The sequence below is a fragment of the Dendropsophus ebraccatus genome, chromosome 1, assembly GCF_027789765.1.
Source record: "Dendropsophus ebraccatus isolate aDenEbr1 chromosome 1, aDenEbr1.pat, whole genome shotgun sequence".
Lineage (NCBI taxonomy): Eukaryota > Metazoa > Chordata > Amphibia > Anura > Hylidae > Dendropsophus > Dendropsophus ebraccatus.
Genome location: NC_091454.1, coordinates 145,485,036 through 145,507,399, shown reverse-complemented (window position 1 = coordinate 145,507,399; position 22,364 = coordinate 145,485,036). Strand labels below are relative to the sequence as shown.

The following is a 22,364-nucleotide window of genomic DNA, read 5'->3' as shown; positions in this document are numbered from 1 at the left end:
GAGAGTCTACAGACAGCTGACCTTCATGTCACCTCTTCCTGCTCCCTCATCTCCCTCAGCCCCTCCCCCCTTCATAGGCTTACAATGGAGAGCGCAGAGCCCGTCTTCACTGGCTTCTCTGTAATGAAGACGTGTTTGCCTGATAATGCACAGATAAGAAGTCAGGGGGGAGGCTGGGAGATTGCTTCTTGAGTACAGAAGGAGGCTTTTTTGGCTGATGAAACCTATTACAGAGTTTCTTAAAATCGCTTATACTACTGATTTCTGCAATAAAAAAAACATGACAGTTACGCTTTAAGCCCCAAACCTAGTCCCTGTGTTGCATCCTGGTTTCTCTGTTAGGCTAGGTTCACACTGCGTTTTTGCAATCTGTTTTTTTTCCTTCAAAAAAACGGATGCATTTGTGTGCATCGGTTTTGATCCGTTTTTCCATTGACTTCCATTGTAAAAAAAAAAACAAAAAAAAAAAAAAAACACAGATTGCAAAAACGCAGTGTGAACCCAGCCTTAGGGAAATTGCACCTCTAGCATCAGGAAGTAGACAGTAATTTGCATAGAAGTGAGACACCTAGTGGCCAAGACATGAGCTCTTTTTTTCAGGGCAAGAAGTTTTTGTTGATAAATGAACATACAAATATATTCACTGCATTTCTCCTTCTGTTTCAGTACATTGAATTTTATCATACAGAAAAACGTGGTCAATCACATTTTTGTGTTTGTAAAATAAATTTAAAAAAAAGTAATCTGCAATATTTTTTCCTTTTTAACATTTCCATTAAATGGAATCAAGAAAAAGGGGTAAGAAAAAACACAGCTACCAAGGTGGTGCTGTATCTGAAAGAAAGTGGCTAAGTCTTTCTAAGCATGGATAATCCCTTTAAGATAGCAATACACAACAGATTAGTACCAAATACACCAATTTTGGTGGGATCAGCTGGCCATTAAATGTGTATGGTGGCCCCCTAATGGTCATTAAAAGGGGGAAGTAAGGGTTGGGCAGTTGGAAATGTAACTATCCATTCCTTGTTTTCAGGGAGAGCTGTCTGCGAACCAAAGTTCAACCAGCTTTGGTAGTACCAGTATACAGTGGTCCCTCAACATAAAATATTAATGTTGAGACCAAAATTCTATGCAGTACAGGACATGTAATATACTCAGAGAATTACTACTAGATAGCCAACCAGTGCATGCACCTCACTAATATTGGGTTTTTACCAGGGTTTTTATCTAGTTATTCACATGTGCCGCAGATCCTTCTGTAGCATTGTATGTTGAGTCTGGTCACAAGTTACGATGGTTCAAAAAGGACCATTTTATGTTGAAAATATTGTATCTTGAGGCCATTGTAAGTTGAGGGATCAATGTATTTTACACGACCCAACTTGTGCCTGTAAATAAATGCCAATCAGCCTACATTTGGTTGACCTATACAAGGCTCAATCATGTGGGCCATTTTATCTTCTTTACATAATTGTATAAGCAAATGATTTCAAAGGCTGCACAAAAGATGCTATCAGCTGATGAACTAGCAACTAATTTTTTTTTTTTTTTGCATTGGCAATGAGCATTATTGCCAGCTAATAAATGGCCCTTGTAAAAGATTCTGATATGGCCTTAGGAAGCACAATAGATCTATATATTCTATCTACTATTTAAAATGAGAACACTGCATATGCACATGGTCTGTAAAATTAAATGGCTTTCTTTAGGACTCTTATGTAGTTTCTTATACTGACATCTGCTGGCCAATATAACAAATGCAACATTTTATAATCCATTTTATATAGACAGGAAAGACAAAAATAAAAATTAATGCATAAAAATATTTTTTTTTAAAATATGCAACTTTCTGATGTTTAGTGTTCCTAACAAAACAGTGGTCCACTATATGGATCTTCACCTGTCTCGTAAGTACAAACCAGTAAGAATAGAAAAAACACCTGAATTATTGCATCTTCTTTCATCAAAAACATAGTCATACCAAACCTTTTCTTTATTTACACAGTGTTTAAAAAAAAGGGGGCAGAAGAAAGGACAGAAGAGTAAAAGATAAATTTAACACTCACACGGACGAGATACAGCAGAGAGGGGCTCGGGGCAATTTTTCTGACAGATATACTGTAGTTCTATATATAAACCACACTCTCAATAGACTCCCTTTGGTAGAAACAGTAATAAAGGAGGTTGTGGCTTCCAGATGTTCCCCCCCAATCACTATGTTACAAAGATAGGTAACAGAAAGTTAAACTAAGATGGCGCTTGCTATAAAATAATTGATGGGACAGGAAATGAATGGGAAAACCTTGGTTAACAGTATTTACACACTTGTATTTACATACCACTGGTGAGCGTAGGTCTGCTAAGACTAACTGGTAGGGAAATTGGCAGGAGATTCTCGGTAACACTAAACCCCATTTTCTACCAGAGGGGCTTGCGGCAACTCTTCTGGCAACAGGAGAGCTTAACTAACCCTCCAAGTGAGGGCAAAAGGTCCACCCATGCTTTTGTAAAGGATCCTGCTGGTATAGACAAAAGATCTTAAGCTTCGAACAAGTCACTCCAAAAAGGAATGGCTGCATGTCCCATCTTTTAAGGGGTTTTAAAGGCTGGTCCATATTTTACTCGGTATTTGTTTATATCCACAAAATGGAGAATCTCAGAGTCCCGGGTGGTGGCACAGGGCACCATACCATCTACACCCTCTCCCATCAGCCACTTTCTGGTATCTGCTGCCATCTCCCGGCTCACATGTTCCAGATTCCACTTGCTCAGCCATGTTTGGAAGCGCTGGTGCAGTCGTTTGCTGACTCGCTCATGGGACTAAAAGAAACATGATGCAACAGATTAAATTGGTTAAATCTTAAGATGTTCAAATGAGAACTAAGTACAGACAATACACAAAGCTTTGTGTTTCATTTTCCTCTGCTACTTTCAATCCTGCCTCCCTACAAGACAGTTATCTGGAGCTGGAGTCTGCAATAGGACACAAAAACATTAGGCTCTACCGTCATCCCTAGTGAAAAGTAGGAGTAGGGTAACCCATGGTTAGGATGTCTAACACTTTCAGGAACAGTGGGGGGCAAGGTTACCTCAGCTTTACTTGTATCACTGATTTTTAATGTAGCGTTTCTTTAAAGCGACTCTGTACCCACAATCTGTCCCCCCCAAACCACTTGTACCTTCAGATAGCTGCTTTTAATCAAAGATCTGTCCTGGGGTCCGTTCGGCAGGGGATGCAGTTATTGTCCTAAAAACAACTTTTAATCCTACAGTGCTGTGTCTAACGGCCGGGGCTTACATTTGTATATGCATTAGGCTGGCACCACCTCTATGTCCTTCCTCCCCACCCTCCTCATCATTAGGAATGATCCAGGAACATTTACTGCTGTTTGAGCTTTGCACAGGTGTATTAACGATCCAGCCCATGTTCATTATACACACAGCTGGGGAATAGGAAGCAATCTGCCTGGAGCATTCCTAATGATGAGGAGGGTGGGGAGGAGGGACGGAGAGGTGGTGCCAGCCTAATGCATATACAAATGTAAGCCCCGGCTGTTAGACACATCGCTGCCGGATTAAAAATTGTTTTTATGACAATAACTGCATCCCCTGCCGAACGGACCCCAGGACAGATCTTGGAATAAAAGCAGCTATCCGAAGGTACAAGTAGTTTTGGGGGGGGGGGGGGGGGGGGTACAAAGTCGCCCTAAGTCTGCGCTCTTAATTTGCACGTGCTTTTAAATGGAACATGATGATTATTACATGTTTCCAATGCTATGCCAGAGTCATAAGTGTCAATTTCAAAGTGATACAGTCCAACTGATAAGAACTTTCCTTTCATCATGTCAGGACATATTCCTAAAAACTCCTGTTCTGGTTACACCTACATACATACCTGCTGTGCCCTCAATAAGGCGGTGCGACGGTACATGTAGTCCTCAGATTTGATGACGTATACCATCTTGTAAGAGTTCAGCTTGAATTTGCACTGCAGCTTGTCCAGACTTTCTAGATTCTCCAGCGTCCTCTTTCCATTCCCTTCCTTCTCCTGTTGTTCGCGGCCTCGTTGGCACTTCCGGATTCTGCGCAGGTTCCTGTGTAACAATAAAGGACTGGTAACATTGACATTACATGTTCGGGTTTAACACTTATAAATCCCCTTTTGATCTGTGGAGAAAAAAAACATCCTTAAAAGTTATGTAAAAATAACACATTCAAAATGCAGCTCAAGAGTGGAGCGGTCAGACTAAATGTGAAGATAAGAATACTGGAATAGCTTCCCAACAGAGGTGGTAGAGACTAAAAACAAGGAAAAAACCCTACAGGAATAAAGGCAGATGTGGTTACGGAGTAAAACCAGGTATAGTGTCGTTGGCACAGGAATCAGATGATGAGCTCACCTGGGTAAGAAAACAGGTTTCTGTGCGAGATGCTCTCTCAGCTCTGGGGAAGTAGAGTCACAGTTCATGTATCTTTCCACATAGTCCGACCAGCGCTTAAAGAAAGAAGACAATTTGTGCAGAATTAGTCCCAGAGCCCAGAATGCCAAGATCCACAACAGGAAAGCAGACAACAAGAGAAGGACTGCACAGCGAGGCAGCAGCAGGAAGGCTACGATGCTTACAATTAGGCCCAGTTCAGAGGTTGCTGACTATTTCAAAAGGTGTTTTTGTGCAGCTTGGAAAAACAAACTAAAACACCATTTTTTGCGGTTTAACAAAAAAACTGTGTACGGTATTACAGTTAGGCTCCATTCACTTCAATGGAAATGAGCTGCAAAACCACACACAAACTAAGGACATGAGTTGTGCTGTTTCTGGAAAAAGGTGGTCATGTTTTTCTAAGTATGGATAACACCTTAAGGGTATAAACCCACACACCATATACGCAGCAGATTAGATCTTAATAACTGAACACAGCAACAAATCTAAACCATCAAATCTGCTGCGTATTTGTTACGTATCTGCTGCGTATACGGTGTGTGGGTTTGTACCCTAAATGGGTTATCCATCGCTACAAAAACATGGTCACTTTCTTCCAGAGACAGCTCCACTCTTGTCTCCAGCTTGGGCAGGGTTTTGCTGCTCAGTTACATTTAAGTGAATGGAGCTTAATTGCAAACCACACCTAACCGGGAGACAAGCGTCATGTTGTCTCTGAAAGAAAGTGGCCATGTTTTTGGAGCACTGGATAACCCCTTTAAGAACCTGTCACCACTTCTGGACTATTTTTTTTTTGACCAAATACATGCAGATGAAATTATTTGGGATCACATATTATAGCTCTTTGATGTGCTGTTCCTCTTATTCCATATGCAACCATAAGGGTGTTTCCAATTAGTTACAAGCCTCCGATTGGTAGTAGTGCACATCAATCTTTGGTGAATGTCTGCACACTTCAGCCATATTCAGAACAGCACATCACAGAAGAATTTCTTCATGGGCAATACAAGTATATACTAAAACAGAGAGGCCAAAAGTGGTGTCAGCTTACTTTTAGGACAAAAAAAAAAAAAATATGTGTCAAAAGGTGACAATTTTTATTGAGTGTTGCATTCTGTGGTTTTTTTTTTCACTTTCCACTAAGCTATTCCCCTTGTTGATTGTGGTCTATTCTTTTTGTCTGGTTTGCTGAAAACTGCACCAAAATTCTGGCACACACTTTTATTTCTCTCCCAGTGTTTAAACTTGGCCTGAAAGACACTGTACAGTAAGGGCGGTACATGACAGAATCAAAAGGTGGCTAAGACGTACAGCTCTTCACTGTGTCATTACATCCACAGTATGCCATGGTACAAGTATGTTTCTATTACATTTGTATGAAACCAACCTAAGGATCACTACAATAACAAGAATTACACCTAAATAATCTACCCACTAGCTGCCATTCCAATGATATCTTAAGCCTATGTTACACCATATAAAATCTTATATGGTTATTTACTTGACAAGCACGGTATTCACAAAGACAGAAATATTTGGTCAGCACCCTAAATCAAACAATGGTCCATGCCTCGGGTTGGTAACTTTTAGAAAGACAAGAGATTCTTTTCAGCTCTAAAACAATTCCAATGATTTATTCAACCCAACTGGGTCCTTAGTCATGGTTTCTCTCTAAGGGGTAAACGCTTCACAGGGTAGGCTGCCGTGTGCAGTGTCCTCAGTATACACCCCCACAATATGGCAGATTGGATGCAACATTGTTGATATACTGAGCCATCTATATGGAATAACAAGTGGATACACTTGGAGGGAAACCATGACTATGAAATGAAATGTGTTGCTTTAAATATGAATAAAGCATTGGAAAAGTTTTAGATCTGAAGAGAATCTCATTTGTCTTTCTCTACTTCACAAGTAGCCTTTGATAAAAGCTTAAAGGGGTTGTCCAGCGTAAATCTTTTTCTTTCAAATCAACTGGTGTCAGAAAATTATATAGATTTGTAATTTACTTCTATTAAAAATCTCAACTCTTTCCATATTTATTAGCTACTGTATGTCATGCAGGAAATGTTGTTTTATTTTCAGTCTGACACAGTGCTCTCTGCTGACACCTCTGGCCGAGACAGGAACTCTGTCTGTTTTCTATGAATCCCCATAGAAAGCCTCTCCTGCTCTGGACAGTTCCTGTCTCGGCCAGAGATGTCAGCAGAGAGCCCTGTGTCAGGCTGAAAATAAACACTTCCTACAGGACATATAGAAGCTAATAATTATGGGAAGACTTGAGATTTTTTTAATAGAAGTAAATTACAAATCTATATAACTTTCTGACACCAGCTGATCTGAAAGAAAAAGATTTTCGCTGGACAACCCCTTTAAAAGTCATATTACACGGGACAATTGTCTAGCGGAAAATTGATCGTTGATTTAGATCTGATCCTAAAATCATTGTTAATTGTTCACTGTAATTCCAAATTCGTTCGCAGTAGCTCAGCATTCGTTAACTAATCTTTCAGCGTAATTACGCATCGTTCATTCTTTTGCTGAGATCAGATGGAGTAAACAATCGTAGTAACGATCTATATAATAATCGTAACTAACGACTGTTGTTCTGTCTAATATGATTTCAGGTTAACGATAAACAATCTAGTTTGTGATCGTTTATCAGTAAAAATTGCTTCATCTAATAGGACCCTAAGGGTTCGCGTACAGTGCCGTATATTTGATACAGGTTTCAATAATTTCGTTACATTGCATCAATGCTGGATCTGAATGCTGGGGTCCAATGTCCCTTGTTAAATGGAGCAGCAGTTAAGCACACCGATACTTCATTCAAAGCATTTGGACCATCACTTGATAACGGGTCAACACCTTCAAAATGTTTTAGCTTTGTTAGTAATAAAATTGGTACGTTGCAAATCGCATTGTGATTTTTAACTTGTTTACTCTGCAGCCACGTTTGGTGTTATAGGAGTAATCCAGCAGAAAAAAAAGATTCTTTCAAATCAACTAGTGTCAGAAAGTGCCCAGGATTTGTAATTTATTTCTATTAAAATAATCTCCAGTCTTCCAGTACTTATTAGCTGCTGAAGGAAGTGGTGTATTCTCTCCAGTCTGACACACTGTTCTCTGCTGTCATCTCTGTCCGTGACAGGAACTGTCCAGAGCAGTAGCAAATCCCTATAGAAAGCCTCTCCTTCTCTCCAGACTGGGGAAAAAAAATCTGCATCAGCAGCTGATAAGAACTAGAAGACTGGAAATTTTTTTCATAGCAGTAAATTACAAATCTCTGGCACCAGTTGATTTGAAAGATTTTTTTTTTTTTTGCTTGAGTACCCCCTTTAAGGACTGAGGCCTATTTTTCTAATCTCACTGGTTCCATTTTATGAGCTCATAACTTTGTGAAACCTAAATTTATCAAAGTGATTCTGAGATTTTCTCATGACTAGAGATGATTGAACAGGGCCAAAGTTCAGGTTCGTATGAACTAGAACCATCAGCATTTGACTTCCACTGCCTTCCCGTTCCGTGGGGAAGGTGGAGACAGCTTGAATACCGCCTGGAAAACAGGGATACAGCCTATTACCTAGGCTGCCCTGTTTGATCATCTCTACTCATGACAAAATAGACTTCATGTTAGTAGTAAATCTTTGTCGATAAATTAACCCTTTGCTAGAAACTCTAAAGTGTCATAAAAAATAAAATGTGCATTCTTCTCGATTTAAAAAGTCTGTGTGTGTAACAAAGGTCACATTTACAATATGTCAACAATATGTTCCTTTAAATTTCTAAGAGGTTATAGGGCTTAGAAGATTATTTCATGTGCAGTAAAGGGAACAAAAGAATCACACACACCAACAGCGCTGACAATCAGGTACACTAACAGAAGCAACGATTAGGTACAGCAACAGGGGAAAGGGACAACTATCAGGTACAGTAACCGGGGTGACTATAGGGACAGTAATAGAGACTACATGTGACAGCAACAGGGGACAGGGTAGATTATAAGGAATGGGAACAGGGGAATCATTAGGTACAGCAACAGGGGACAGTCAGTAAAGGAAGGAGTTAGTGTGTGTTTGTGGTTAATTTTATTATGCTGGTTCTCTCTTGGATCCAAACACAGAGAAGGAGATCAGGGCCGGGAGAGCTGTCAGTAGCTTGCACCTCTTGTCATGCTTCCTGTGATTGGTTCAGACAAACCAATCACAGCAGTCCCCAGCTGGGGCTAGTGATTGATCCCTGGCTGAATGCCAGGACCTGTCACCACTTAACAATAAGCTGTTTAACGTATTCACTTGTATGTAAGTGGGATTGCGCTAATAGGCGTAACATGAATATGCATCAAGGGGTTGACAAGGAAAAAGATGGATATAATTGTCATTCAAAGTAGCTGAATAGTAGTATAAAATCCACCAAACACTTGCATTACTACCACCAATGGTGGGTTTATTAACCCAACAAAAAACCAAAGGAGTGGACAGATGTATTCCTTAATTTCTACATCTTCTTAGTAGGGGGAGAGAGCAGTGATAACAGAAAACGATATGGTACTTATAAACATAACTAAATAGATGTGTGGTTACAACCGCCGCAGCCTGTGATTGGCTGAGCAGCATGTTAACGACTGGCCGCTAAGACACTGCAGCCGCCAGGCCCAGGAAGCTGCAGAGCACAGGAGAGAAAACCGGGAGCAGGGAGAGGTATTGTGTTTGGGCAATCGTGGCAATCGTGAACCGTGCATCGATATTTCACGTAGTGATGTGTGGTTGGCACCCAATGATTTTAGGTCCAAACCTAAACAACCAATCAGCCGATGATAGTTTCATCAGCTGATCGTTGTCTCTATTACAGAGCCATAATCGGACAATTATCGTTCTGTGTAATAGGGCCCTTAGGGCTTGCACACAAGATTTTTGTTTTTAGAAAATATATAGAATTTTTGGAAGTCAGTCAATTTTTAAAGGTTAACAATCTCTGTGTCACAATACACTATTAAAATATCTAGAACATTCCATTCAGGTCTATGGAAAGTAGCTGCATTTACAGCAGTAGAAATACAATTTTTTTCTATCTTTGCAGCTTTTCACTGTAAAGGTTCCATTGCTGATCATGAGATATGGTTTTGCGTTGGCCAGCAATGTAAAACAGCAGATTTACCCAATCTTGCTGTGGAGAACATCTATAAAATCTTCAACGTAAATATCAGCTTTTGTATGGGGATTTCATGATAGCTTGTAGAATGTAAGAGTTGTTCATGTGATTCTCTACTGAAAGTGAATTAGTAAGTACCACCTTTTCTTACGTTTCTGCAGGTCACACCTCTGTCTGCTTTGTCAAACACGGACCACATATGTAGACAGTAGTTGATCCATCTGGGGACACACATGGAGTTCTTCGTGTATTTTAAAAGGTTAGAATCTCCCCAATAATAAAAGTGATGTCATATGCTAGCAATAGGGTATCACTTTATAAGAAGTGAATCGGACACATTTGCAAGCTTCCTTAAATATGAGCAAACTCCCACTTTGTACAAAATTGCCAACTATGTCGACGGGCACCTACTGACGTGTCTCCTTGGCCATTTTATAGTAATATTTGTCCAGTGAACAGCATTAGTAAGTGTACTCACTGCACTTACAGCTCCCTGTGTACCTCAGAGCTAAAATCAGACTCCCCTCCTCAAGGCTGTGCTGTCCTGCCCTGTGGTCAGTCTGTCCATAAGATAGCCGACAAGGAGGAGCATGTGACCATGCCCTCACTGTGTCCTCCTTAGGCATACAAAGTCTCAGTGGTAGACACTGGGGTTGGGGCATGGTGACCTGCTCTTTCATCTTATAGACAAAATCACCAGAGAGCAGGGCAGCCTAGACTGGAGGAGGGAAGTCTGATTTTAGCTCTAAGAGGTACACAGGGAGCTGCTGTCAGTAAGTGCTGCGAGTACACTTGCTAATACTGTACACCACAAATAGTTGGGCAGCGCTTCATTTCTATCACTGTCAGCAACACAACCCCCGATCACAAGGGAAGACGTGCTACCAACTTTGCAAACCAAGCAATCAGCCTGGATCTTTTACTTAGGGCAATAATCAGCCTGGACCACAAGGGCCTTTAGCCAGCATGTAGTTGTATCACAAATCAATGAAGCTGCAAAGCTTGCTGAGATTTACTTGAGAGGAGCTGTCTACTCGAGGAATATTCACAGCAAAAAACTTCACCAGTTTGAGGTTGTCAGTGAGAGCACTAGATACGGCTTAAGATAAAAGTTAGCTGTGTACTGCTGTTCAATGAATGGTGCAATCTACTCAGCCAGTTCTTTCTGTAGTGTTCTTCTCAATGATCACAGCTTTTTCTAACCAAATGTTACCAAATCTAAGGACATCCAGAAATATGTATGTGTGTATGATATAAAATGCCTCAATATGGTTTAAATAGCTCTATAAGCTAAGAAATCAATCGAACAAGACAGTATGAAGCAGGGCAGCTCTTGTGGGGGCTGTGCCATTCTATTTGTATTCAAGGAAGAATCTAAGAAAACATTATACATTATTTTAGGGTATGTGCACACTGAGGAAAAGGCGAGGAATTAGGTGAGAAATTGAAGAGGAATTTCAGCTTGAAATTCCTCCCGTAAAATATGTACAGAGCAAAGTCCCATTGTGTTCAATGGGTTTTCTGCTCTGTTGTTCACACTGCAGAATTTCCAGCTGTAGATCTGCTAAAGGAATCCTATAGAAGTCAATGAGGGGCTTAAATTCTGCCTGAAAACTTTCCTCTACAATTCCTTGAGAATTCCTCAGTGTGCACATACCCTAACACAGAGCGATTATCTGGCAGATATCTCCTTGTGTAAAGACCCTGTTACACACACAGATTTAATATATGACAGATCACTGAAGCCAAAGAAAGGAATAGACTATACACAGAACAGGTCACAGAGGAAAGATTGAGTTTTATCCTGTTTTCAAATCCATTCCTGGCTTTGGCTTCAAAACAGGGCTATTGATCAGCCAGAATTGCTCAATCATCAGCTGATCTGAATGAGAATGTCCCAGATTGCAGATCACAGTGTAATGTGTCTGTGTGACACCATAGAATAGTCTGCGCTGTAGAAGTACCATCTGACTGCATCAATACACACCTTATGCTATGAAACAGATAGTGCCCTCCTGTAGAAAACTGAAGGCTAGGGAAGGCACGTAATGTTTCCGATGATCCGATCTCAACATTCAGACTATTATGGAATATAATTCATATGCCATAACGTTTTTGGGTGGGAAAAAAAGGGGAACTACCAGAGTGTTAGCAGGAGAAGCATTGTGTCAGGCACCACCTCCCCGTGGCCTCCACAAAGTGTAACATGGTATCAGTTTTGTGCAGAGTGTAAGCAGTTTACTTCAGTGCTTGTAGCAGCAGGAGAATCCCTATAGCTTCCCTGCTCTGTATGCTTTCATAATAAAAAATGACACAGACCGGATAGGCTCAGTTGACACTTAAAGCGTAACTGTCATTTCAGGGTCATTTTTCTGAAAACATTAAATATCGACAGTACAAGCGATTTTAAGAAACTCTGTAATAGGTTTTATGTACTAAAAGAGTTTCCTTCTGTACTGAAAAAGCAATCTCCAAGCCTCCCCCCTCACATCAGATGAAGCAGGATTTCTGTCTCCATTATGTGGCTATGGAGAGGGGAGGGGCTGTTAGGAGTGACTGAGCACCGAGGATTTCTGCAAAGCACAACACCCTGCAATCTTCTCTCAGTAAGTTCATAGATAAGCACTGACCTTTCTGACCCCAGAATCCTGCGGTTTAGGTGCCCAGAGAGTCTACAAACAGCTGACCTTCATGTCACCTCTTCCTGCTCCCTCATCTCCCTCAGCCCCTCCCCCCTTCATAGGCTTACAATGTAGAGAGCAGAACCCATCTTCACTGGCTTCTCTGTAATGAAGACGTGTTTGCCTGATAATGCACAGATAAGAAGTCAGGGGGGGAGGCTGGGAGATTGCTTCTTGAGTACAGAAGGAGGCTTTTTTGGCTGATGAAACCTATTAACAGTTTCTTAAAATCGCTTATACTACTGATTTCTGCAATAAAAAAAACATGAAAATTACGCTTTAAATGGAAATCCTGCAATTATCCAAGCATCAAAGAACCCATGCCCAAATTGTGGTACTAATGGGAAAGCCAATAACTTGTACTGCAGATTTAAATTTTTCCTATGTTTGGATACAATAACTTCTTTTTCTTCATTTCAAGGGATACAATATAGACTTGGAGATTTTCCAAGCAAAAGTGAAAAGTTTAGGCAATAAATAGCAGACTGGCAGGATGCAGACACCCAAAACTCTTGCCAATCAACTGTTGCAGCTGCAAAACCCACCCTATACAGTGAACGGGGCTGCTAGCTCTGTTCAATGTTTAGCAGCTGAACCCTGCAGCTCAGCTTCCATCCTATTTAGGGTGCGTTCACACGTAACTGATCCGCTGCGGATCCCTGCCCTGTACACTCTTGCAGCAGGATGGACATCACGCTGTGAGTATGTCAGCAGCCCGCCCCGTATACATCACCTGGACCCCCGCTCCGGCTTGCTTTCCAGCACGTCTCGCTTGGCCAATCAGTGTGCGCTGCCCCGCCGCAGCGCACTGATTGGCTGAGCGGGACGTAAAGACGTCGGGAGCCCTGAAGCAAGCCGGAGTGGGGAGCAGGTGAAGTGAACGCTCCAATGGCAGGGGGGATTAACGGAGCGTTCTGCTGACATACTCACAGCGGGATGTGCATCCCACTGAGTTTGTCTGCCCATAAGTTTACAGGGCAGGGATCCGCAGCGGATTTCTCGTTGTGAATTTGCAGCGAGATCGGTTGCGGATCCATTACGTGTGAAAGCACCCTTAAAGTGACTCTGTACCCACAATCTGACCCCCCAAACCGCTTGTACCTTCAGATAGCTGCTTTTAATCCAAGATCTGTCCTAGGGTCTGTTTGGCAGGTGATGCAGTTATTGTTGGGGTCAGATTGTGGGTACAGAGTTGCTTTAAGTTGCCTGAAGATTGGCTAACGATCATTTTTTGCCAGGAAAACTTCTAAGTTCAGTACTAGTTAAAGACTACATAAATATGAATATAAACAAATATTCCTACTTACTGTCAGTCATTTGTCAGAGACCCTTGCATTATTTCAGCATATAATCTTGGCTTAATATTGTTAAGTCTTATTACTAGGATTTTATAGGTTCACATTAGAAGTCAGAACCACGTCTGAGTCCTGGGCTTCCTAGAGCCATAATACATAGCAAGGCTGTAAGCACTGTGATAATAAAACCTTGCTGTGAATAGAGGGTCTGAGAAGCCATGTGCATCTTTTAGTTTGATCCAATAAAATCCTCTTTACAGAGACCATGTGTGGAGAATCATTTTCCTCTTAGAAGTAAATATGTTGCTTCAATTGTTGAATCTTGTGCTGATCCTGCATCACATCTTGTCATTGCTATATGCATTCACAGGTGGGAAAACTCCAATCTCCAATAACTTCTGGTGCAATTGAAATGTGCCTTCTTAGGAAGTTCAGTGTTATAATCAAGAAATGGACAAAAACTAATATAGAGAAAAAAAAAAAAAAAAGATTTCCAAAAATGCAGTGCAGGAAACACCTGTCTGCAATCTTTTTGACAGTTCCCAATGACCTCAGATCAGTACAAGACAACTAAAGCTACCTATTTACAAAGTTATTCAACATGTCTATCAATAAACTGGAATATGATACTTAAAGGGGTATTTCACCAAAACAAATTTTCTTTTAAAATCAATTGTGCCAGAGATTTGTAATGTACTTACATCAGCTGTGGGACGTGGTGTATTCTTTCCAGTCTGACACAGTGCTCTCTGCTGCCCCCTCTGTCCATGTTGGGATCCGCCCAGAGCAGTAGCAAATCACCATAGAAAATCTCTCCTGCTCTCCACACTGGAAAGAATACACCACTTCCTGCAGCATACACAGCAACTGATAGGTACTTGAAGACTTGGGATTTTTTAATAGAAGTAGATTACAAATCTCAGGCACTTTCTGGCCCTTTTTTTTTTTTTTTTTTTTTGCTGAACTGCCCCTTTAAAGCTAAATACTAGGAACATCTAAAGATTACTAATTAAGGCCACTGAGCTTTGGGATCTGGGGAAAACTCAGTATCAGAACCAGAACAGGCCTTTTCTATAAAACAGATCTTCTTTACACAGCTTCTTCATTGCCACATAAATAGTATAGGAGGAAACAAGGAGAGTGGCGGCATAGAGGTTAGTGACTCAGGAAGAAAGTGAAGATGAAGAATGGCATCATTATGGAAAGATTCAATGGGAGAAGAAGAGCGGAAATAAAACAAAAACAGAACAAATCACTAAGTCACCCTGGATCGATAAAACAAGTTTATTATATTACAATTGGATTCTGAGTCCAAAATGTTTTAAATATTTTGGAATTTAAGTATTCTCTGGATTCTGTAACAAACCACAGATTGGTAACATTCTGTACAGGTATATAAAAATCAGATAGTCAGCTAGTACACACACTGCAGGTTTTGTTTGACCGGGGTGGGCTGTGATTTGATCTCAGAAGGCGATTTTCTAGGTGTTTTCACACATATCCCCCCGTGACCCTTTCCCCAATAGGTCCTGGAGGTCGGGGTCCTGCCTATGGTGGCGGTAACCGAGAGCCCCTCAGGAACGAGTAGGGCTTACCTCGGTCTCCGCTGGGTCATCTGAGTTTTCTTCCTCAGTGTCCAGCAGTTCAATTGTTATTTGGACCTGTCCACAACTCTGGAAAAACATCAACTGTACCAAGAAACAAGAAAGAAAAAATGAAAGGATCAAACATATTCGGATTTAGCGTCTAGTTGTATCCTGAACTTCCTATGTATATTACACAAAAATAACTACTCTCCATAGTGCATTATTTCAATTCATATGTCTACATCTATGTTCACAAGTACAGCAGCATATTTAATGGCCCAGATTTGATTTGCTGAGAATCCTGTATGTGTGAATGCACCGTTAAAAGGGGTTACCTAGCATGGCCACTTTCTTCCAGAGACAGCATGACTCTTGTCCTCAGTTTGGGTGAGGGTTCGCCACTTAGTTGCAAAGAATTGAATGGGGCCTAATAGCAAACCACGTCTGAACAGGAGACAAGAGTCGTGTTGTGGCCATGTTTTTCTAACTCTGGATTAACACTCTTAAGGTTTTACCGATAAGGTATTTCTCAATACTGATGACTTTTAAACTTTGTAACTTCATCTTGAGTGTTTTCTAGTCTTTTCAGCATATTTTAACATACTTCCCTAATAAACAAGTTTTACTCTTTCGGTAGATGTTACTAAAAACAGAATACTCGGCATTCATAGAAGAGATCCGATTTATTCTTATATAAAATCTTCAAGTTTTTATAATAAAGCCAATTCAAGAGAGCAGTCAAGAGCCCTCCAACAGCAGGGTAACACATTACTCACCTTGAAACAATTCTCATCTGCCATCAGCTGTTCAGCTTTTCGCTGGTAGTTGGCCTCCCCCAGGGTGCGAGATGTTTGGGTAGCAAGGAGACCCCCTGTAGCATTGCAGGCACTCTCAGAGAGGTAGAGATCAGTAACTTGTACACAGATTTCATCACTGACTATGTGCTGCAGCTACAGAAGTAAAAGGCAAAAAAGAAAAAAAAAATACAAGTCACATAAGAGCAACAATCTCTATGCACATCTCATGTTGGCAGTTCTGTCTAATGCAGCAATGACAATGACCTGACTGAACATATGTTTCTCTTAAATGACAATTTTTAATCTAAATACTTGAATTCTTTTTCACACAAACATAAATCCTGTCATTAATGTTGAGGTATTAGTAAGCGTCGTAAGGATAAAGTTTCTTCCAGAAACCGCATCACTCTTGTACTCCGTTTGTGCATGGTATTGCAACTTAGTTCCCTTGAAGTGAATGGAGTCTATCTGTATTACCAAACAACCTGAGAACTTTTGAGCAGCTTTCCTCCAAAAAAAAAAACAAAAAAAAACACTAGTTCTTACACACTTTTTCAAGCAGAATGTAATGTGTCTACCTACTCCTCTATACATATTTCACACTTGCACCTTCTTCTTGTTGCGGAATGCCTTAAAAGGGAACACCGTATAAGGAAAACTTGTTTTCTATGAAAAGTACATTAAAAGTTATATAGATGTGTCTATACAATGTATTACCGCATCTATGCGGTTTTGCCACACTGGTAGCTGATAGAAATCCAGGAAGTGAAGAAAAATGGCCTCCGTGCCAATCCACATTGTCTCCTGCTCCTTCTGCTATCCCCCCTTAGGAGACAAATCTTCCATGCCTCTGTCTCACATTGTGTGTGTTTGCCGAGATCAGGCTGATGATGAAGACAGGGGGCAGGGTGTGATGTCACAGGAGGCTTGGCTGGCTGAGTGATTCACCATCTCTGACCGGCCAGAAAAAGGTGTTACACTGATTTCTCCGATTGTGCAGAAGTGTGCAGTGAAATAAGGGCTATGTTCACACATGTTGGAGTGTCATTGCAAAAATGATGCAGTAACACAAGTAAATGATGCTAAACAGCAGAGAGGATCAGAGCCTTATTGTGGGGCTCAACTTCAAAGATAAAAGATGCTTGATCATAATATGTGCGTGGAAATGAAAAGAAAAAAAAAAATTCAAAAAGTTCTTTACTTTTTTCCAATATCAGCGTTACAGGTAGAGAATACAGCGTGCTGTGTGGTGTTACAGGTAGTAACTGTGTGCTGTGTGGTGTTACAGGTAGAGAATACAGTGTGCTGTGTGGTGTTACAGGTAGAGAATACAGCGTGCTGTGTGGTGTTACAGGTAGAGAATACAGCGTTCTGTGTGGTGTTACAGGTAGAGAATAAAGTGTTGTGTGGTGTTACAGGTAGAGAATAGAGCGTGCCGTGTGGTATTACAGGTAGAGAATACAGCGCGCTGTGTGGTGTTACAGGTAGAGAATACAGCGGGCTGTGTGGTGTTACAGGTACAGAATACAGCGTGCTGTGTGGTGTTACAGGTAGAGAATACAACGTGCTGTGTGGTGTTACAGGTAGAGAATACAGTGCTGTGTGGTGTTACAGGTAGAGAATACGGCGTGCTGTGTGGGTGGGACTACAATGAAATCATAAATTACTGCAAATAATTCAGTAACACAATAAAACTGCAATGTGTGAACACAGCCTAGATGTTCTGCAACAGATTTGGACTGGGACTGGGCAGGGTGGGGGACTGTGATGAACAGCTGAGGAAGCATTGCATTCTGGAACCTGTAGTACTGTGTACAACTGCTCAGCCAGGAAGTACAGAAACACAAAACAGAACAAAACCCCCCAAAACAAATGGATTTTTGGTTGTTTTAAAACTTGAATAGACAGGTAAGTAATGCTATATGCTTCTGCAGCAGTTTCATTTTTTTAACCTCTACCTCGAGTTCCCCTTTAATATATACATATACTTATGTAATTGAGATTTAATAATGTATGGCAAATAGCTCTGAAAAATATTGTCACATATAGGACCACCATATGCGTAGTCTCATAAAATGTTTTATTTCCCTAAATTTCATGATTTTATATATTTTTCATGATTGTTACAGCTGTGATGTTTGAATTTTCATTTCTGATTTTGCGTATAAATCATCTGTTTTTTACAAGTCTTCCTTCTTCATTCTCCTTCTCAATTAAAACTGTTTTTTCTTCCATTTTCAGGGTCTCGTCCTCATACTGTGAGTGTACCATCCCTATTTACCTGTTGCATCCCTTTGACATAATTCACTTCCACTTTCTTGGTATTATGTTGGGGTGTTAATATTCACACTCGCACTTATACGTTCATATTGGAGTGTAAAAATTATGATGGCAGTAACTCTAGCAGAAAATGTGTGAAACTTATCTTCCCTTTATTTAATCATCTTTTATTATTCACTTTTATTTAATTGTCATGTTCCCTTTAAGTACTCAGCATAGGTCTTGCACTACCAGTGTCAACAGTACTATGCTTAGGCAAAGCATGCTTATACAAGCATAAATTGTGTGTGGTGTGTACTGATGAAACTCCCCCACTGTTCTATCTAGTGGCAGATGACAGCTGTTCCCTACCATTTACCCCACTGATGTAAATAGAAGCTAAAATGCACTAACTTAGCACGGCTGCTTGGTGAAACATAATGGCTGAAGTTCTTCACACTAAGCTATTTAGATCAGCACATTAAAGGGCAACTCCAGGGTCTGCTAAAAAAAACAATTATTTAAACCAGGGATCATATATACCTTATGTATAGGAACAGTTTTAGCCCAAAATCGCTGCTCTGTGACCCCCACATCACCTGTTCTCATCATCATGTCTTCTCTTCCTAAGCTGCAGCTCTTCTACTACATTTCCCAGCATCCTCTTCCCTGTTTCAGTCATCATCCCTGCATAATTCCACCCATGTAATGAAGGGGGTGGCTCCGAACCGCAGTGACGTTGCGAATCAAGATGGCGGACACAATTCGTGGCGTAGGCAAAATCTACAGGACTACACTACTTCCGGCAGGAATCAAGGCCCAGAAAAGTGCGGTAAGATCGCAAAATCGGTAAATAGAGTATATTAGGCACTGATGTAACTTTTGATTTGGGGATGATATGCAAAAATTGTGTTTGCCCGGACTTCTCCTTTAAACCATTGGAAAAAGTAAAGCTTTGCAAACTCTGGTTAGGGTGTAGGGACTATAGAATAGGTGTTCTATCAGCATATTACTTATACTCTGTAAAGTTTCTTGTAGATATATGATTAAAAGTGTACCTGTCTTATGAGGCATTTTAGTGGATCGGTACTCCCAAATAAAGTGATTGTGTGATGTGTCTCCATGCCATTAATGGCTATATTTTATGTCCTTTTAAGCCTATACAGCACGTGTCATCAAATACTGCAGTTTCATACATGCCACTAGGTGTCAGAATATCAGAAATAGACTACCAACAGGTTACATAGGGACATCCTGGCCATTGATTTTAACTGTTAATTCTTTAAATCGCAGTAATCAGCAGTTCTTGTACTCAGAGCTTGGATAAGAAGGTACTAATTTAGCCAATTTCCTTAAAAATGAGTTTACATTACAAGTGAAGCAATAACCTTCTTCTTCGTGTTACAACTCACCTGCCTGACTATGCTCTGTATCAGCTTGTCCATAGTAAAAGCAATAAAGGCATGGATGGTGAACATCTCCCGCAGGGAGTCTTCATACTGGTTCGAATCCATATTCCCGTCCAGCAGGTTACGAACCATGTCTAGGAATGCAGGATAATAATCCACAGCCTCTATATCCACTGTGACATAGAAAGGGCAGACAAGTAAAAGTATGTGAGAGCAAGTTTAAAAACAACAACAACAACAACAACAACAATTAAAACATAGAAACATTTAAACAATGTAATGTAATTACAATATATACTCTCTTTTTCTGGTAAGCTTTGATAATAGACCTACTTAGCATTAAGGTCACATGGAAACTTTTTACATATTAAAATCTTAATACTGATGAGAAATCTTCACTAAACCCACTGAATAAAGTTCCAAAGAAAATGTTAAAGCGCTACAAAAACATGGCTACTTTCTTCCAGAGACAACACGACTACTGTCTCCAGTTCCTGTGTGGTTTGCAATTAAGCTCCATTCACTTCAATGGAACTGAGTTACAAAACCTGCACCCAAACTAGAGACAAGAATGATGCTGTCTCTTGAAGAAAGTGGCCATGTTTTTGTTTTGCTGGATAACCCCTTTAATGGGGTTTATCCAGGCTTAGGAAAGTATGGCTACTTTCATCCAGAAACAACATCTCTCTCAGTTTGGGTGTGGGTCTGCAGCTCAGCTGTATTAAAGTGAATGGAGCTGAATTGCAATACCACAAACAACCTGAGGACAGGGGTGGCACTGTTTTAGCAAAAAAGCAGCTGTGATTTTGCGAATACTGGATGAGACTTAACTCATGAAAGCGGTCTCTACACCTACACAAAACACCACAGCATTGAGAGCGCTATTACAAATGAATGCTGTGCCGTGATTGGTACAAGGGTAACAATGTTTTTTTATTGGACACTTTCAGAAATGTCCTCCAATGCTTTCATGTTATGTTCAGGTATCTTTTGCTTCAAATGAAAGCCCAATAAAGAAAGTTATGATGTGGAACAGACAAACAGAACAAGTGATGCTTTCATTCTGCTGCCCTTAAAAGATATTAAGGTACACTTACTTGGCTCTTTGAGCCGCAGCTGGATGGCTGGACTGTCATTCTTGTCCCTCTTTAGGCCCAGCACCTCTCTTTCCCAATCCCTTTCCCTCACTTCTTCTTCTACTTGTTTTTCTGCTTGGTTGTAAATGCGCAAGAGGCGAGAGCAGAGTATCTGGTGCAATCTCAGGAAAATGTACCAGTTATTGTTAACGTAGAACAAGTTGTAGGCGTCCTCCATGCTCCTGAATTTCTGTGCTGCAGTGTTTGCAAACATCAACTTAGTTTTTGGTGGGCTACTGGCCCCACTTCCCCCCACCCCATTGTGTTTCTTGCTAACTCCATCTTCTGTTTCGACACTCTCCTCCTCCTCTTCCTCCTCCACATCAGACAACTCTCCTCGCTGGGAGAAAAGCAGATCTGGGATGAAATGGTAAATAATTTGTTTAATTTTGTACTTGTCCTCCTTTTGTATACCAGTCTGTCTCTTCACATGGTGGATAATGAGTGAGGCAGCATCCTCTAGAATCTGTTTGTCCTCATAGGTCAGCGTGAGATGAGGTCCTGTGGGGACGCCAGAATTGTCTTCTGATGCTTGCTCTTGTCGCTGTGAAACATACATACGTCTATGAAGTTTCTAAAAGATTTTCAGAACCACTTAACAACTGCAGAATACAATAAGGGTCACACAATGGCATAGAATATGGCTTTGATACTTTTAGCTAGCCCAGTCTATACCTCTGATCCCAACAGATGCAGGTAAGTATCAGCTATGTATTTCACATGCCATCTTCATAACATAAGGCAGACTCACTTTCTGAGTCTATACCATGACATCCGCAATACCTTAACGGGTTAAATAACCTGTAACACTACAGATACTTAACCCATAAAAAGGAAAGGGTGTAAAAGAGAGGTTCCTGCTCATTTATTATCTGTGCATATTGCAAAAGGATTTAGTGATACTAACCTCATCATAGATGCTCTCAATTTCATTAAGAAGGCTTTTCGAGCGAAGGACTTTTGTGTCTATTTGCTTATAGTTTATACCCTGGTGGTCTAGTGATTTTAGGTAGTACTTTTCATTCTGCTCTCTCCATATCTTGTTGAAGCCTCGCTGGGCTTCCCTCCATTCCTCTTCCTTCATTTTCAACCTGGATAAGATAGAAAGAAGAAAACTTAAAAACAATAAAAAAAAAAAAAAAATAGTCAAATGTAATATGAATTCTGTTATATAACACCTGAGACAACACACACCTTTTCAATACAATTGGAACAGCAACAGCTGGGTTTTTCTTCAGGCCATCAATAATATCAGCAGCCTTGTCAGCATATATCCTTTGCAGTGCCTTGCGGTGGATGACTTCTGATGTTCCCCCTAAAGTGTTGTCCAAACGAAACTTGGCCTGGTCCTCTGCAGATAATCGCGAGAGCTTCTTCTGAATTGCCTCCAATACACGGATAGTAGCCAGATTGGTCTCCAGTACAACATCCAGCTGTAGCAAAAAAAACCACAAATATCACTAAGACCAAGTCTATGAGATTATGCACAATGAGCGTCAGTTTTTCGATCAGAAAACGCTGACCATTTCCAGAAGCCTGAAAGGTTTCCTGATCAGTATTTCTTGACCGTAATAACGTCCATGGATGTCTTCAGGAAATTGTGCAAAC

The 22,364-nt window shown here is 40.7% G+C and overlaps 1 protein-coding gene across 5 annotated transcripts in view; it reads right to left on the bottom strand.

The window, feature by feature from the left end:
* Positions 1 to 1,972: 1,972 nt before the first annotated feature.
* SIN3A (SIN3 transcription regulator family member A) overlaps positions 1,973 to 22,364 on the bottom strand; it is a 47,126-nt gene continuing 26,734 nt past the window's right edge. For 4 of the 5 annotated variants that reach the window (XM_069981361.1, XM_069981380.1, XM_069981371.1 and 1 more), the window contains 9 exons: positions 21,951 to 22,189; positions 21,664 to 21,847; positions 20,718 to 21,300; positions 19,624 to 19,793; positions 15,932 to 16,105; positions 15,165 to 15,257; positions 4,401 to 4,495; positions 3,896 to 4,094; positions 1,973 to 2,820 (listed from right to left, as the gene is read on the bottom strand). In XM_069981361.1, the coding sequence (XP_069837462.1) occupies positions 2,590 to 2,820; positions 3,896 to 4,094; positions 4,401 to 4,495; positions 15,165 to 15,257; positions 15,932 to 16,105; positions 19,624 to 19,793; positions 20,718 to 21,300; positions 21,664 to 21,847; positions 21,951 to 22,189 (1,968 nt within the window). In that variant the 3' untranslated portion in view covers positions 1,973 to 2,589. The remainder of the gene's footprint in view (positions 2,821 to 3,895; positions 4,095 to 4,400; positions 4,496 to 15,164; positions 15,258 to 15,931; positions 16,106 to 19,623; positions 19,794 to 20,717; positions 21,301 to 21,663; positions 21,848 to 21,950; positions 22,190 to 22,364) is intronic. The other variant, XM_069981388.1, reaches the window with a different exon arrangement.